The sequence below is a fragment of the Phaethon aethereus genome (assembly GCF_964289735.1).
Source record: "Phaethon aethereus genome assembly, chromosome: W".
In the NCBI taxonomy this organism is placed as follows: domain Eukaryota; kingdom Metazoa; phylum Chordata; class Aves; order Phaethontiformes; family Phaethontidae; genus Phaethon; species Phaethon aethereus.
In genome coordinates this window covers 4,994,972-5,008,243 of record NC_138581.1, presented here as the reverse complement: position 1 = coordinate 5,008,243, position 13,272 = coordinate 4,994,972, and the positions used below count along the sequence as shown (strand labels likewise).

At 45.9% G+C, this 13,272-nt stretch overlaps 1 protein-coding gene across 3 annotated transcripts in view; it reads right to left on the bottom strand.

The window, feature by feature from the left end:
* Positions 1-570, bottom strand: part of LOC309415266 (alpha-2,8-sialyltransferase 8E) — a gene marked incomplete at both ends in the record, with an annotated part of 42,219 nt that extends 41,649 nt beyond the window's left edge. For all 3 annotated transcript variants that reach the window (XM_082012733.1, XM_082012734.1, XM_082012735.1), the window contains one exon: positions 440-570. In XM_082012733.1, coding sequence (XP_081868859.1) covers positions 440-570 — 131 coding nt within the window. The remainder of the gene's footprint in view (positions 1-439) is intronic.
* Positions 571-13,272: the final 12,702 nt, after the last annotated feature.

Genomic DNA, 13,272 nt, shown 5'->3' with positions numbered 1-13,272 from the left:
TTCCCATGTTTGATTCTAAAGACATTAAAGTTTAGGCAATGAACATGCTACCTTAATTCAGCCTCTCAAGCCATTTCAGCTTGAATTTACATAGGGTGAAAAGCCTATGGCATATGGCAGGATCTGATCAGGGGCAAATACTCAGCTGATGCAAGTCAGTCTAGCTTAAGTTAAGTAAGACCTAGATTTTTACAACAGCTGAGGACTAAAACACAATCTAAGAAACAAACAAGTCATTATATTCTGCCTGACATTCTCCTTTATTAATAATCTAGCAGACATTACAGGTGCTGGATGGACCTTCCCGGATTGACAAGATATTAATACTGTCAGCACAACACGGAGAAGTGGTTTGAACCGTTACAATCGTATGGCTGGATCTCTGTCTCCATTCGGCCCGATCAGACAACTTTTCCTATTCCTTCAAATCCCCCCTTACCTTTTGAGATAGTTTCTCCCATAGAGGATCTGCTGCAGCAAGGTGACCACGGCAAAGGCGCAGATGAATATGAAGAACAAAGTTCTGTTTCCCAGCAAATCCCTGCTTGACGAAGGGTCAGTGTATCCCATCCTTATTAAAAGCCACTGAAGCTCTGCTGGGTAAAATTCAGTTCATTGTCGCCTTCATGCCCTTTTTGCTGGGAAGCGGAGGGGAATGCTTGCTGGCTTTTCTCTGAGCAATCCAAGGACAAGGTATTCCATTGTTCGGCCCTGCTGCCCCTTCCTTGCCCCTTTTGGATGTTAGCTCCAGGATTGTGCGCAATGGCTTGCTTCCACGGTAAAGTTTCCAGGAGATTCAGACGTGGGTAACATCTAAAATCATCTCTCAGAGCTCTTTCAGCGCAGGCAGCCCGTGCTGTGCAAGAGGCATTCTGTTCCCTCTAAGCCTCTCTTGAAAACCCGCTGTTAGCAATTATCTACTTCAGTCCCATTTTCATATTCCAGATGGGGGAAGCTGCAAATAAACCAGAAAACTGCAGCCAATGGCAAACACAGGGCTCCGGCAACCCGCGTTGGAAACACATAGTCGTCAGCTCTTCTTTGCTTCTGCTCAGTGATTCCAACGAAATGTGCTTGCAAGGAGACGTGACTGGGGTGTGCTATTATTGAACAAGCGTGTAATGATCATGAGGATTTCATTCAGTCCCCTGCAAAAAAACAACAGCAGCAATCTGGTCAGGCTAGCAGGAAAGCTGCATGTCGTGCAGCAGCGTGCCGTCCGTACCGTGCCTTCGGTACTGGAGCGCTTGCGTGCAGAATGCAGTGCCTTTAGTCATAGACCGCTCACTATTTGGGCTCCTCTGTTTCCCCTGGTTATTCCTCCAGAGTAAGCATAAGCAAGGACACTGTGCATCTCTTCAAGGACAGAGCTCTCAGTTCCTGCATGCTGATTTATTGGAGGCTCTGAGTAGCCTCACAGCCGCAGAGAGGGAGACTGCCTCTCAGTGCAGGCTCTGAGAACCATTCATTTAAAGAGACAAATATTCCGATTGTTCCTCCACCAGAAACAGTTCTCTTTTGAAAAGGCAAAGCGACAAGACCTTGTCCACGGCCGTCATAACTCCTCCAAAAATCTCCCCATTGTCAGGAGAGGCTCAGTTCAGCTCACAGGGAAATCAATGGGAGTTTTGTTGCCGATTTCACTGGGAGCAAAATCTGCCCCCAGCCCTTAGCTTCTTAAAACAAGTTCCGATGAAAGCTTTACCCATGAATGAAACGTCCCGGCTAGGAGGTTGCTTTGCCGCAATAACAGATGGGAAAAGGATTTTGACAGCAAAATGTCGAAAAAAAATCCTTTGTCTAAGAGAATGGGAAGATTTTTGTGTGATTAAATTTCCCAACAGTTAAATCAGTGTATGCAATATGTTCTAGCGTGCCAGCAGCCCAGCTGGGCGAAGGGGCAAACAGGGACTCTTTCTGGATTTTGTCTCAGCTGTAACTGGTGCTGCATGGGAAGAAGGGCCAAAGGTAACTTTGTGCAACCCTTTTAACCCAGCTCCTAACGCCGGGGCTAGTCCTCAGCATGACCTACACCAATTCAGGAAAGACAAGCAAGGGCTAAAGTAGGCTTTGCCTTATCTAATTTTAAGCAACACAAGTATAAAATTGTTTAAGGTAGGAACCTGGTCACCCTGAAATCCTGCAGGCAGGAAGCCCCAGAGGAGAGCAGCCCTTCAGACACCCTTGAGTTTGCAGAAAAGGTGTAAGGATCCAGCCTACGTCCATCTTCAGTCCCTTCCAAAGCTCCCACACATGCATTTGTGAACCTTGCTAAAAGCTTCAATTATCACCTATGCATATAAAAAGAGTGATCATCCCAGGTCAGATCAAAGATTATCCAGCCCAGTGCCTTGTCCCTGACAGTGGCCAGTGATGGAAACGCATGGAAAAGTAGAAGAGGGCAAGGACACACTGAGAATTGCTTGGAAACACTCTCTTACCATTTTGTGGTTCAGGGTCTTCCTGAACCGGGGAAAGAAAAACAGTATTTTGGTTAGTAAAATAACTGAGTTGGATGCACTCATTTGTACTGTCCTGAATAATACACATACCAGGGGACTGCAAATTAAATAGCAAAAGCAGTTCGATTCCCTCTTGCCAAAGTCGTCAGCTCTAGAGCCAAATACATTTCTTTTAACAAGCCATTCATGTAAGCCATATAATACCAGAGTGTTTCCATATAGGAACTGTACCATTTAGATGGATCTAACTGCATACCCTTCCCAGTAACAAGAAAAGTGGTATGGCCATCAGAAATCCCAGACTGGGACCCCCCAAAATACTACACAGCCAGATTTGTATGGGGAAGCTGAGAAGTAAGGCCAGTAAGGGCAGATGTGAAGGAAAAGGTACTTAATGCTTTGATTTGTTGGATATTTACTGACCGTTTTGAAAAACCTCTCCGAGAAATTTGTCTCAGTTGCTCCGGGAGTTATTTTACAATAACATCAAAGTATTAGAGAGCAGAATTTGGCTGCTTATGACCTTCTATGGGTATGACACCAGTTTTGCAGCCTTTAAGATCACCTAGGTTTTGGTGAAAACATTTTCTGCCTTTTTTCCTCTATTGCCCTCCATTCAAAGTGATTTGTTCTTGAGATATCGGTGCTGTAGTGCACCAAACTCATGAGCCTAGCAGCTATTCTTTCTCCTGGACTGATGGTCAGCCTGAGCTGCAGTAAACAGCCCCAAAGCACCATGTACTCTCAGTCAGTCTTTGATTTTCTGTGTCCTCTCACCTTTCTTTGCTATATCAGAGCTGTCCAGAAGATACAGCACCTGAGAGGCCTGTGTGCAGGAGAGCTGCACGCCTAATGCAAAAAGCAAAGTACAAAGATGTAAATGACAAGTGGAGAGGGTTTTCTGTGCCAGAGCGTGCAGAGACACCATTCCTGATTGTCATATGTAAAAGAAACCTGTTTGCTGCCTTTAGCCCACTACTACAATAACGCTGCAGAATTGGAAGCAAAAGCAGCTCTGTGCAGGCATGAAGAAATAGGATGTCTATTGACAAATTTTCGAAGGATGCTCCAGATTGCCCGCAGTATTTGTTGTGAGTGAAAACTGTCACATGGTGCATAAAGAAGGGCTGAATGAGCAGTGCCAGCACTCCTTCCCAGGGACCCTTCGAGAGTTCGACTTGCTAAATGCAGGCTTCATCGAAAGCATCAGGCCTCTGCAGAGAACAATTTAATTTTTTTTTTTTAATTATTTTACACTCTGCACTTAAGCAAGCGATGGGCAACAAACGAGTCCCTCCAGATTTTGAGAAAAGCTTAGGGAAAAGAACATTACAGTAAGTTGTGTTGCAAAGACAGATTTGCCGGGCATGACTGGGCCTCGGGTGCTGTGTGCAGCACTGCCCGCTAGTCACGCAGGCATCGACCCTGCAACGGGCAATGTGGCTACAATGACACTGTTAACACAGAGGGAGTCCAGGCCACGTCACGCCATACTCCAGCCAGCATCATGCCAGAGCACAGGAACCCAGTAAGTAAGATCTCTTCCATCACTAGAGGATCAAGCATCACTTAATTAGTATCAGCTACTCAAAATACCTCTTATGAGATGGAGAGAGAGAGATGGATAAGCTGGATGATACGCACAAACTCAGAAGGGGTGTTCCTATCTTGTTTCTTGGCGTATAGACTTCAGAGGCTAAAGCAAAAGTGGCAAAATGGAACTGCTCATAGCCTATCGTAACATGAAGCCGCCAGAAGCAGTCTGTCTTAGGCGTTGCTGGCCTTTATCTGTTGTATGTGAGCTGCTTGATAAATATCATCAGAGACAATCTATCACGAGAAACTCCTCCAGCCTGAGCAGTGAGACTCTAAGCCCTCTAACAGAATCGTGAACATACTCCAGACAGTCATACCTCCAATGGGAGCTCATCCTTTGCTTTAAGTCCAAACGAAGCAGAACTGAATTAAAAAAAAAAGTTACAACTGAATCTCAAAGACGAAGAAATCTTGGCTAACCACCAAGACCATGTTTCTGAAGCTCCACACAAGTAAAGCTGAACTAGCAAAAGTTCAAAACCTGCTAGGAGTCAGGGGACAAGCACATCTCTCTCTCTGCTGAAAGGACAATACGCAGCCCTTATTTCTAAGCTGCAGTTATTTTTTAATGCAAATGAAACAGAAAAATTCACTTCTGATGGGCATGTCTGATTGGGGAATTTCCTTAAGTACCTTTCACTGAACGTGCCATTTGAATCAGTGTTTAACTGATTACGCATTCTAATTTCAGCTGAAAGCAAGGGCATTACTGTCTCAGATAGCAGGATCTGTCTGTTGGTTGTTTAAATCCTGGTATACATAACTGAGTATCTTAAACTCACGGTATGGTACAGGTTCAGAATAAAGCAAAACAAGCTTCACGTTCCCTCCAGGATTTTTTCCCTCCCTGCCTGCTCAGCCACTCTCCACTCCTCTTCATCACTGTTAGGCAGATTAAGAACCTCACACGCAGCTCAGCAGAACACTACGGGCAGTAAAAGGTTTTAGTAGAACATGTTACATCTCATTCTAGTATCTTTTTTTTCTCCCTCTAAATTAAAATTAAATCAAGTCTATTTACAGTTTCTACGATGCCTGTGTCAACTGCTAGATCCCTGATTTTGCAAAGTGCTGGCACATTAGGTACATGCCTGGAAGGTTCCGCTGAATATGAAACTCATAAACATATGCTTATCAATATTAATTCTTTTGCAGATATAAAACATGAATTTATTAGCATAATCATAGAATCTTCCTTTGGGTTGGAAGGGACCTTTCAAGGCCACCTAGTCCAACCCCCCTGCAGTGAGCAGGGACATCTGCAACCAGAGCAGGGTGCTCAGAGCCCCGTCCAGCCTGACCTGGGATGTTCCCAGGGATGGGGCATCCACCACCTCTCTGGGCAACCTGGGACAGGGGTTCACCACCCTCACTGTGAAAAATTTCTTCCTTAGATCTAGTCTGAATCTGCCCTCTTTTAGTTTAAAACCATCACCCCTTGTCCTGTCGCTACAGGCCCTGCTAAAAAGCCTGTCCCCACCTTTCTCCTCAGCCCCTCTCAGCCCTGGCAGCTGCAGGAAGGTCTCCCCGGAGCCTTCTCTGCTCCAGGCTGAACTCCCCCAGCTCTCCCAGCCAGTCCTCCCAGCAGAGGGGTTCCAGCCCTCGGAGCGTTGCTGGGGCCTCCTCTGGCCCCGCTCCAGCAGGTCCATGTCTCTCCCGTGCCGAGGGCTCCAGAGCTGGACGCAGCCCTGCAGGGGGGTCTCCCCAGAGCGGGGCAGAGGGGCAGAATCCCCCCCCTCGCCCTGCTGGCCACGCAGCTTTGGGGGCAGCCCAGGACACGGTTGGCTTCTGGGCTGGGAGCGCACATTGCTGGCTCGTGTCCAGCTTTTCATCCCCCAGGACCCCCAAGTCCCTCTCAGCAGGGCTGCTCTCCAGCCCTTCATCCCCAGCCTGTGCAGATACCAGGGGTTGCCCCGACCCAGGGGCAGGACCCTGCACTTGGCCTTGTTGAACTTCATGAGGCTCACATGGGCCCATGTCTCAAGCTTGTCCAGGTCCCTCTGGATGGCATCCTGTCCCTCAGGTGTGTCAGCTGCACCACTTGGCTTGGTGTCATCTGCACACGGTCTGAGGGTGCACTCGATCCCGCTGTCTATGTCATGGGTGAAGATATTAAAAGAGTACTGGTCCCAGTACAGACCCCTGAGGGACAGCACTAGCACTCATCACCGATCTCCATGTGGACATTGAGCCATTGACCACTACCCTCTGGATGTGACCATCCAACCAGTTCGTCATCTACCCAACAGTCCACCCATCAAATCCATATGTCTCCAGTTTAGAGAGAAGTATGTTGTGCGGGACCATGTCAAAGGCCTTACAGAAGTCCGGCTAGATGACATCCATAACTCTTCCCTTGTCCACTGATGTGGTCACTCTATCTGATTAAAAGGCCACTAGGCTGGTCAGGCAGGACTTGCCCTTGGTGAAGCCATGCCGGCTGTCTCAAATCACCTCCCTGCCCTCCATGTGCCTCAGCATAGCTTCTAGGAGGATCTGCTCCATGATCCTCCCAGGCACAGAGGTGAGGCTGTCGGGTCGGTAGCTCCCAGGGTCCTCCTTGCTACCTTTTTTAAAGATGGGTGATATGTTTCCCTTTTTCCAGTCTGCAGGGACTTCACCTGACCACCAGGACTTTTCAAATATCAGGGAGAGGGACTTGGCAACTACACCAGCCAATTCCCTCAGTTCTCTGGGATGCATCTCGTCAGGTCCCACAGACTTGTGCATGTTCAGGTTTCTCAGGTGGTCTCAAACCTGATCTTCTCTTACAGTGGGAGGGACTTTGCTCCTCCAGTCCCTGTCTTGCAGGGCAACCCCTCGAGAGGTATGGGAAGAGAGACTGATAGTGAAGACTGAGGCAAAGAAGTCATCGAGTACCTCAGCCTTCTCCTCGTCCGTTGTTACCAGTCTGCCAGTCTTGCTCATCAGGTGGGGTACGCTTTCTTTGACCTTCCTTTTCTGGCTGACGTACCAATAGAAGCCCTTCCTATTATTCTTTGCATCCCTTGCCAAGTTCAGCTCCAGCTGCGCCTTGGCCCTCCTGACCTCATCCCTACACGACCGGGCAGCGTCCCTGTACTCTTCCCAGGATCCCTGTCCCTGCTTCCACTGCCTGTGCATTTCCTTCTTTCCCTTTAGTTTGACCAGCAGGTCTCAACTCAGTGGTCAATCTAGTGGTTAAGACAATGTCTAGTCCCCCATCACTGCCACAAATCTATATGTCTTAAACTAGGGTATTAAAGGAAGCTGAAAGGATTCAGGTAAGATGTATGCATTTATTTCCTCCTGAGGAAATAAATAAAGCCTGAGGTGGGCTAAGCCACAAGGAGATGACAACATCTACACTGGCACCAGACCTTCTACCTGTGGAGCTGCCTGAATTAAAGGAAGCGTCTTGCAGATAGCATATGGTCAGTACACTGGATGTACATTACATCATCTATTGAGTCATGACCAGATTCCTTCCAGTTAGGGGTCACAGAGGCACTGGAGAAGAAATTACCTTGGCGCATAAAATATCCTTTTTTTACACTACTGTGTACTTTCTGTTGGAAAAGGAACGAGGTCTTCCTCTCGCTGGTAGGAAGCTCTAATGCAGAGGCTGCCATGGCTGCAGCGCTGCGCATTTACTATTAGCGGTTCCTTATAGCAGGGCTGGCTAAAACGTATAGCAAAGTGCAAAACTAAGCTGGGCTCAATGCTAGGGGCAGCCTTGCTTCCCCAGTGGTGTTTCCAGACTCCTAGAAAATCTAGGAAGTTTAGAGTGATTGCTATGATCCTGTACAGGCTCACAACAACCCTGCAAATAATTGAAAACGATGGAAGCTCAGTTGCTCTGAAAGGAAAAAGAAACAGGACCAAATTGCTTTTATAGGAAACATCTGTTAAAAGCATTAGTTTGATTTCGGAGCACTGCATGGGAGCCCTGGATTTAGCATCAGATCAACAGGGCTGAGATGTTGGCAGAACCATGGAGGGGGGCAGGGGTTTCCATGGACAACATTTGCTCTCCGAATAGGAACATGATCCTGCCTCTATCCCAAGCAAGTCATAACTCCCACCTAGTTCATCAAAGCCAAAATGGAAACCTTCTAGTGAAAGCCCAGAAAGTGCTGCAGTCAGTGGCACCCGCTTTACAAGTTTAATGGCAGTTGAAAGTTTTGACATTTCTTTTCCCTGAAAACATTCTAGCACTAACACTGCAATGAGCAAATATTTCCCATGGTCAAAACAGGGATCACAAATTAGCTAATGCTCAAAACCCCAATTAATAAATATTTCACTTTTTAACAACACGTTTTTACAGCGAAAATAAAAATGTTAACCTGCGATATTAAGAAAACTTATAATATGGCATATAAAGTTAGTCCATGCTCAGTTCAGTCCATGACAAAAATTAAAATAAGAAAAAGAAATCCAGCTAGCTTCTGCGGTCTTCAAAAATTCCCACTCTTCCTGAAATATATTTTATTTTGCTCATCTGGCACTGTGGAAGTGTTCACTGGAAATCTGGACAAGCAACCCTAAATAAAGAAATGTCTACCCCTACAGCACTGTGACTAGGCACATCTTTCTGCCCCTCCTATGACAGTGTGGATTCAGATTTTAAGCTCTGCACAGCGTCCGGTCTGACCTGCATGTGGTTACGGAGATGGCTATTAATAAAACTGACGACCCTTTCAAATTCCTTCCTTTGGATCTGCGACCAGCCATGAATTCCTGGGTCATGCTCATCTGTATTAGGGTAGCAAATAAGAGACCATTCCTGGAACAGGACAGTGTTAGACACTGAGGCTGGGCATTTGCAAAGTCAGTTCTTGCCCTGAGAATTTATAATTTAAGCAGGCAAGCAAAAAAGGCGAGAGACAGATTTGTTAGCCCCTTTGACAGAGAGCAGGAATTGTGATTTAGAGGTGATGTTTGATAGCATGCAACTTGCTCAGCTTGCAAACATGTACTACGATGCAAACCCAAGGTGAAGAGGGTCCATCTTGCTGACAAAAATGTCTGGGAGTCCCAAGGGGACAGCTGGCCACCCAGACCAAGAAACTCATCCGTAGACAGAGCCTGGATCATCCCTAACCTCTACCAGCAGTTTGAGCTTTGCCAGCTCTGTGAACGTGAACGTCACCGCACTGTCACAGGCAGGGCTGACATGGGCAGGGGGATTGAGCACCGTAGCCAAAAGGGTATTTAAGCATCTTCCTCCTTTGAAATCTTGGGATTTAAATGAAAATCCTTGTTTGGCTCTTGGGTACAGTGAATTGTCCAGGACTACGATTCAGATAGGGACTTATGGTGAGACCTTAAACTCAACTGAAGCTTGGGGCTAGCTTGGGAGTTGTTCTGACCTGAACACAGCACAGCCCTTGGGGAAACTGCAGCTACCCATGACCCGTAGCATGAGTCTAAAAACACGCCCCAGGCTGAAGGTGTGCCTTCTGTGCCTTCCCTGCTCGCACACCCAAACATGCCATGAGCACGGCTAACACACTTTTAAAAGTATCACTAGTTATCGCTAATGAATGTCTGAACAGACTTGCATCCTCCACAACGTACTGCCAAGAAGAAACCCCATAACTGACCCCAGTGACATTTGCTATATTCTGCCTACTTCCAGTGCTTACTTCTCTCTCGCGCAGGACTGCCAGCACAGCCTCCTTTCCATCGGCCAGAAGGTTTTGCACATTTATCAGCAGTCTTTGGTGGAGGTGTTGACCTTTTGCTAGAGAGCCTGCAACAGGCTATTCATTTAAATAGCAGACTACAGCCACTCAGTTGTGTTTGTTCTTTAAAAACCTAAAATGGGGAAGACAGAGTGGTAGTTCATCCACAGCCTATTATTAACTCCCAACGCAGGCAGTTGCAAGAGCATCTGGCCTACGGGATCCAGTGCTCTACAAGCAGGCATTAAAGAAATGCCTTTGACAGGGAGAGATATGCCCAGGAGAGTTCTCTGAAGAGAGGAAAGCACAGCATGGCATTTAGTCAGAATAGGGGTCTTTTGCAGAACGCTCCCAAGATCATCACCTTTATTTAAACTTCACTTTCAGTCAGCTTTTTTATTTTCTTCCAGGTGTATCCAGCAGCTTCTCTGGAGCTAAGAAGTTTGCACGTGGGGTTTTTTTCATGTAGTGTGGGTAGGAAGGTATGTGGGAACTGTAATTCAGTCACTTTAAATCACACGAAGCTGAAGCTTGAAAGGAAAAATAATAATAAATGGTTCAGATTGTCAGGCTCAGTGCAATTCTCAATCAATTAAAGCTTATTTTAACATCAGGGCAGTTTATTTTTTAAAAGTTCTCCTGGCACTTTGAAGCTTTCATGTTACTATGTAGCTAAAAAGGTCTTGCTGGGAACAAATTACTCTTGGTAAAGCATTTTCTGAACTGCATTTTTAGTTTCTGTCAAATGACAATAAATAAGATCCACATGAGCAAACAGCAGCGATGAAAATAGCTAGCGGCAGTGAGGGGGTAAGTAAGGCTTTGGACCTGGGTCAAGGAGGAAGATAAAGCTAGGACTCAAGCACAGTAAAAACATGATGTTTGGGGTCAGAGTCTACAAACCTATTCTTCAATGCATCTAACTCTCAAGTGTGATTCAGTACGTTGAGACATTAAACAGCAAAAAGTCACCAGTGAAGGTATTCTACATCAGATACTTGGTTTTTTTCACAATTAATTTAAAATTAAATATTATATCTCCATTTTGGATCCTTATTTTGTGACATTATCAATTCATAGATACAGGAACAGCCAAATCATTATTCCTTTTTTGCAAGCCATGCAGTGCTTAAGAAAATGAACCATCATGCCAGATTCACACTGAAAGTTTCACAGGTCCAAAAGTCGGCTAATTGATGAGGAAAGCTCTTCCCTGCTGTGATAAGAAAAATCATAATGAGTACTGTTTGTGGGTCCTTGCAGTCTATGAGAGAAGCTGGCAAACAAGAACAATGCTGTGAGTTTACCTCCGTTGGAATCACAGAGAAAATATTTGCTTGATAAAAGGGGCAATAATCACACTAAATTCTCCATTTTTGTTTTACTGTGGCAAAGACAAAGAGATTATGGAGGATGTATGCTATACTGCAGGCTGCCCAGGGAGGTGGTGGATTCGCCATCCCTGGAAGTGTTCAAAAAACGTGTGGATGTGGCACTTCAGGACATGGTTTAGGGAACATGGTGGCGCTGGATTAATGGTTGGACTTGATGATCTTGAAGGTCCTTTCCAACCTAGTGATTCTGTGATTCTGTTGCATACTGTCTTTATAAACTTTTGCTCTAAAGTTTAACAGACAAGGAAATTAAAAGAAAGGTGGAAAGGGTGTATGAAGACTGACCCCTACCCCTTTTTAATTTACTGCTTTCTATCCTCCCACTTTCTGTCACTTTTTCTCCTTCAGGCCTGGAGCCACCCCTCACAATACGCTGCCCTGGGTAGAGTTTTTCCATTCACTTTTCCCAATTGGAAAAATGCACCATATCAAATACAAAGCAACAGGGAATCACAGAATCACAGAATCATTAAGGTTGGAAAAGACCTTTAAGATCATCAAGTCCAACCATCAACCCAACCCCATCAAGCCCACTAAACCATATCCTGAAGTGGAACTTACGCCCTTTCAGCGCAGCAGGAAACTATGGAACAGTCAGCAGTTTCCCTCCGACAGCTCATGTTCAGTGTTATCCCCTTGCCTGGGATACCACTACAGGTTTGGCTTGGAAATCCAAGGAAGCTGTAGTTCAGTTCTATACATATAACATCCATCTCCTTTGGGCAAAGGAGAGACATGCCTTTTTCCTCAGCATTGCTCCTTCCAGTTGATGAAGCGGAGGAATTGGCTGGCACTGCAAAAATCAGTGCTTCCATGATAAACGTTGCGCTGTGGCACATGATCTCCGTTTAGATGGTCACCAACCTCACAGGAATGTGTGTCTTGCTCTGGGCCACACACCTGATAAATCCCTGCAAGCTCTGACCGGCCCTACACAGAGCAGAGCTCGACTTTGAATGACAAATACATACTTGAATTCACCAGCTGCTGCCTGGAACCAGCACATCACCCTTCCCTAAAATATGCAGGAAAGCCATTAACTCTGCATTTCATGTCTGCTGCCCTTCCTTGCTATTCCCACTCTCCCATCACAGCACATCTGTGCTCCAGAACTTACATGTTCCTTTTAAAAGCATTATCTTCCCAGCAGCTAGTAAAAAGTTAGAGCTACAAAAAAGTTACGGTTCAACGACATCTATTCAAGCTGACTTCAAACATCAGCTCCAAGTGTTTCACACACCATTGGTTTTAATAGGTTATTAATATTAAAAGTAAGAGATCCAATTAAAAAATCATTAACTATTCCTTAGTTTGCTATTTTTGCCGTCCTTTTTTAACGTAAAACCCTAAACTTCCTCCCAGCAGGCCAAAAGCCGAGTTCATCTTTATCCTCATCCCAGGGGGGACAACAGCCCTAACTATCATTTGCTAATTAGGAGGAGGTTTGGGCTTATCTCCGTGTTTCACCCTGCTTCCTTCATGACTTCAGGTGGAGCTACGCCACAGCGCGGAGATCTCCAAGCTGGCTGGGGAAGGCAAAACGGCACTTCTGCGAAAGCACGGCTGCTTCCAGCACTTGAACTGTGATTTCTGCATGGTGCAGTGGAGTCATCCACCGCTTAGTCACCTCACCTTACACTCCATATGCCATGCAGATGAGTATCTCTACCCTCCTCAGCATCTCGTTCCTCATTTCTGAACCAGCAAACATCGTGTTTCTTGGCCTCGCAGGTGCATTGGAGGACTAACGAGGACAACTGTAGAAAGCTTTCCACATCACATAAGGCAAAAAATCTCTTCTGCCTTTTAACATATGACTTTGTCAGTCTGAGGACTGCAAGAGCAGGATCCACCTGACTGGGCACAGGATTCAATTCCCTAAGCGCTGCCATGCTGAACTACTTGACATGCCCCAGGATCATCTGGTTAAGACAGACAAGTATCTCACACAGGGTGTGGGAACCCTGATATAGTGGCAACCAGGAAATCTCGGTATTAATAGTACTAAACATAGATGCACCTGACTCCCACCATAAATTTATGTGCCTACAAGCCTACTGAAACCCTCCATGCAGTTAGCTGAGATTTAGTCAATACACTCCACAGAGACTGGCGGTTCTTTTCATCCTAAAGTAAATTTCTAAGCTACGT